Source organism: Telopea speciosissima, chromosome 1 (assembly GCF_018873765.1).
Source record: "Telopea speciosissima isolate NSW1024214 ecotype Mountain lineage chromosome 1, Tspe_v1, whole genome shotgun sequence".
Classification (NCBI taxonomy): Eukaryota; Viridiplantae; Streptophyta; class Magnoliopsida; order Proteales; family Proteaceae; genus Telopea; species Telopea speciosissima.
Genome location: NC_057916.1, coordinates 81,798,665 through 81,801,920, shown reverse-complemented (window position 1 = coordinate 81,801,920; position 3,256 = coordinate 81,798,665). Strand labels below are relative to the sequence as shown.

General features: G+C 43.1%; 1 protein-coding gene across 1 annotated transcript; it reads right to left on the bottom strand.

The window, feature by feature from the left end:
* Positions 1-1,485: 1,485 nt before the first annotated feature.
* Positions 1,486-2,887, bottom strand: LOC122655596 (probable membrane-associated kinase regulator 2). The gene is made up of 2 exons (XM_043849834.1): positions 1,723-2,887; positions 1,486-1,610 (listed from the first exon to the last, which is right to left on the bottom strand). The coding sequence occupies exons 1-2, from the start codon at positions 2,858-2,860 to the stop codon at positions 1,486-1,488; spliced, it is 1,263 nt and encodes a 420-aa protein (XP_043705769.1). The 5' UTR covers positions 2,861-2,887.
* Between the last annotated feature and the right edge of the window lie 369 nt (positions 2,888-3,256).

Below are 3,256 nucleotides of genomic sequence, written 5' to 3'. Positions count from 1 at the left end.
GGCCATATCGCCTGTATCGAACAGTTTGTCCCTTGTTTTCAATAAGAATCTTTATTTCTATCTTTTCACCCTTGGTCAATATCAATTCAGATACGGGATCCTCCCAGAATCGATATCGAAGGAATTACCTGGATCAATTCTTTTAACCCTACTACCAATACCGATACATATCAGGAATCTGACACCAATCTCTAAATCGTGCTGATGACTGAAGAGTGTTGACCATATCCTTTCCATGGCATAAATATGACACAATGTGGTCCCGCTTCCATTTGTCTGATTCACACAACCCCCTAGTGATCCACTTCTATGCAATTAAAAAAGAACCTTTGTTTTAAAGATTGGGCGTGAACGTGACCCAAAATTTGAGAAATGAGAAGTGGGGGTGAACCAGGTGCAGCCAAAAGCTCGTTAACAAACAATACATTTTCAGTTTCATTTCATTTTTAACGATTTCCAGATTCCACTACCAGTGAGTCTACGACTTCCCCCCGACCCCGACTCATGATTAGTTTGTATTTTCCCATTTGGGCTTTTATCTTCATCTTCTTCCCTGATACGTCCAAAACTCTCCAACCCTCGCTTGCTATTACTCCGAGAGAGAGAGTAATGGCCGCATCAGCCTCAATATCTTGACTTCACGGTAACCAAGGTGTGACTCCCAACCCTTGAGATTGAGAGAGAGAGAGAGAGAGAGAGAGAGAGAGAGAGAGAGAGTATCACCAGTTGCAGACTTTTCAGGAAACATCAGACAAGAGCGTGAGTGACTGAGAAAGTAAGAGCAAAAGAGAAAGATAAAGGGCATCACTCGCAAGGTAATGGCAATTGCAACGACCTTTCCTCTTCTTTTTTTTTTTTTTTCTCTTTTTCTTTTCCTTTTCCTTTCTTTCTTTCTTCAATTCACCCCACCGTCACAACCTCGCAAGCCTCAACATCTCTCTTTAGTCTTTTCCTTCCTTTCCATTCCTCACAAAGCTTTTCACTGTTTCTGTCTTTGTCGCTACTTTTCCCCTTCGCTGACCATTTCTATACAGTAAAGACAATATTTCATTCTCCTATTTGATTCGCAGAGCCGGAAAATAGAATAATAACAATAACCAATCCAATATATTAATTTTGATATAAAACAAAGATTCAATCCTTGAAAAAAAACAAAAAAGCAATCTTATATATTATTGCAGGATTCTCTCTTTCGATTTTAAAATCGTTCCATTCCGAGATCAATCGATCAGATCTCAGGGTTTTTTTTTTGGGTGGGGGTTTAAAATTTCGAATTCAGATCACAGACTCACTGGGTAATTTTATCGAACACTTTCGGAAGATCTAATCTCCTTTCATTCTCAAGCGGATTTCAGATTATCAAATCAGAATCTATAAAACTCTTCTTCTCTCCTAATCTATAAAATTCCTCTTTTTTTTACAAAAAAAAACTAAAACCAGTAAGAGACTCAATCCAATTCACAGATCTAATCTTTGCTTCTCTTCTCAGAAATCTGAAGACGAATTAACTGCTTTCTTGTGTGAGAGATCCGAAGAATTTCTTGACGAACTGATCAACTTCTCGTGAGACGGATCGCTCGCACACCGCGAAAGCATAGAGGTCTCTGAATCTGCGAAGACAGACACGAACGAAGCTCCGGTTCATTTGAAAATCACCAACGATGAGAATAAAATAAAACTTTCATAGATTAGAATCCATTAGAGATCAACTCAGATCTATACCTCTCGTAGCAGTAAACGATCTCTTGCAGTGTAAGATGGCCCCCTGGATGCCGTCCTCCTGCAACAGTGAATCATCTCGTCTACTGCTGGCCTGGAACGGCATTGTCGGAACGGCTGCCACAGCCGAAGACGCGGACCTGCTCTTTACTAAATGCTTACGAACAACTCGCAACCCCGCAGTCAAGTTCCCCTGTTTCTGACTCCTCCCATTGCTCTGCACTTCGGATTCCTCTGCTTTTCCCTGGTTGTTCTTAGTTGTTTTCGGAGAACAAACTGGTGTCGTCGTTGACGCAGGTGCCGGAGCCGTTTTCCCTAACCCCAAGCTCAATTGTCCAGAAAATTTCAGCTTCTCCCCATACCTTCTCGAAACCTTTACGTAGAGCGGCTTGATCATCTTCAGATACTTTTGCACCACATCCTTCGAAAACTTCTTATCATCCGTGGTTGCCTCTTCGGAGTTCTGCTTCTGAAGCTTACTTCCAAAGCTTCTCGAACTATTCTCTCTAGTAAACAGAGAAACGATGGGGACCTCTTCCACCTTAAATTTCACCGCGAAAAATTTCCCTTGCTGCTGTTTTGGACTAGCCCCATCAGCAGCGTTTCTCTCCATCTTGTCAGCCATCGTCGATTTGGGCTTCTTAAATCCCAACATGAGAATACGAAACTTGGTTGCAGATTTCAACAAGGAGACAGGGAACTGAGGCTTGGAGTTTGGTTCAGAATGGTTGAATATGAGGGACGAAGGTTCGAGCGGCAAAAGCCTTCCTTTGAAGAACAGATCGTCAGAAGGGGAAAGTGAAGGGTCCGGGTCTGTTCTACTATCGCTCGACCCAGAAGACACCGTGAAGTTAAACTCTCCCTCTCCATCGATTCCCGCTGATGCCGATGACACACTGTCATCTTCCTCGTCAACTCCGCTGCTGTTATCATTGTCGTCTCCGCCTTCACCATCATCGTTGTCGGGCACCTTAAACTCCATGTCGAAGAAGGACCCATCGTCCACATCGTCGTCATCTGTGTCCACCACAGGTTGCTGTTGAAGAGTGGTGGATATGGTAGTACTGTCAGGTATGATACTTTCATTATTTCCTGCAACTCCCCCACCTCTCCAGTACTTCAGCAAGCTGAAAGCTTCCATGGTTGGTAGAGCCAGCGCAAGAGTGATAGAGTGAGAGAGAGAAAGAGAGAGAGAGACTTGGAACGTAGTGGATTGAAATTTGGTGAGGAGGGTTCTGGTTGGTTTTAAGAGAAGAGGAAAAGGGCAAGAGGTCTGAAAAGAAGGCTTTGTTTAATGGCTGTGCAGTACTGAAATTGGCATGACAGGGTTACAGTGGGTTAAGCTTTAGCACAGAGAGAGAGAGAGAGAGAGGTTTGCTTTAATTTTGTTGTTTCGTCCTTATAATTTTATGGCGTCGTATACGTGGTTGCAGGGCAGTCATGTGATTGCAGTCTTCCCCCCAAGAGAGAGAGAGAGAGAGAGAGAGAGGCTCTACTAGAGCAAATCACTAGAGCCAATCCTATTATAGATACGAAT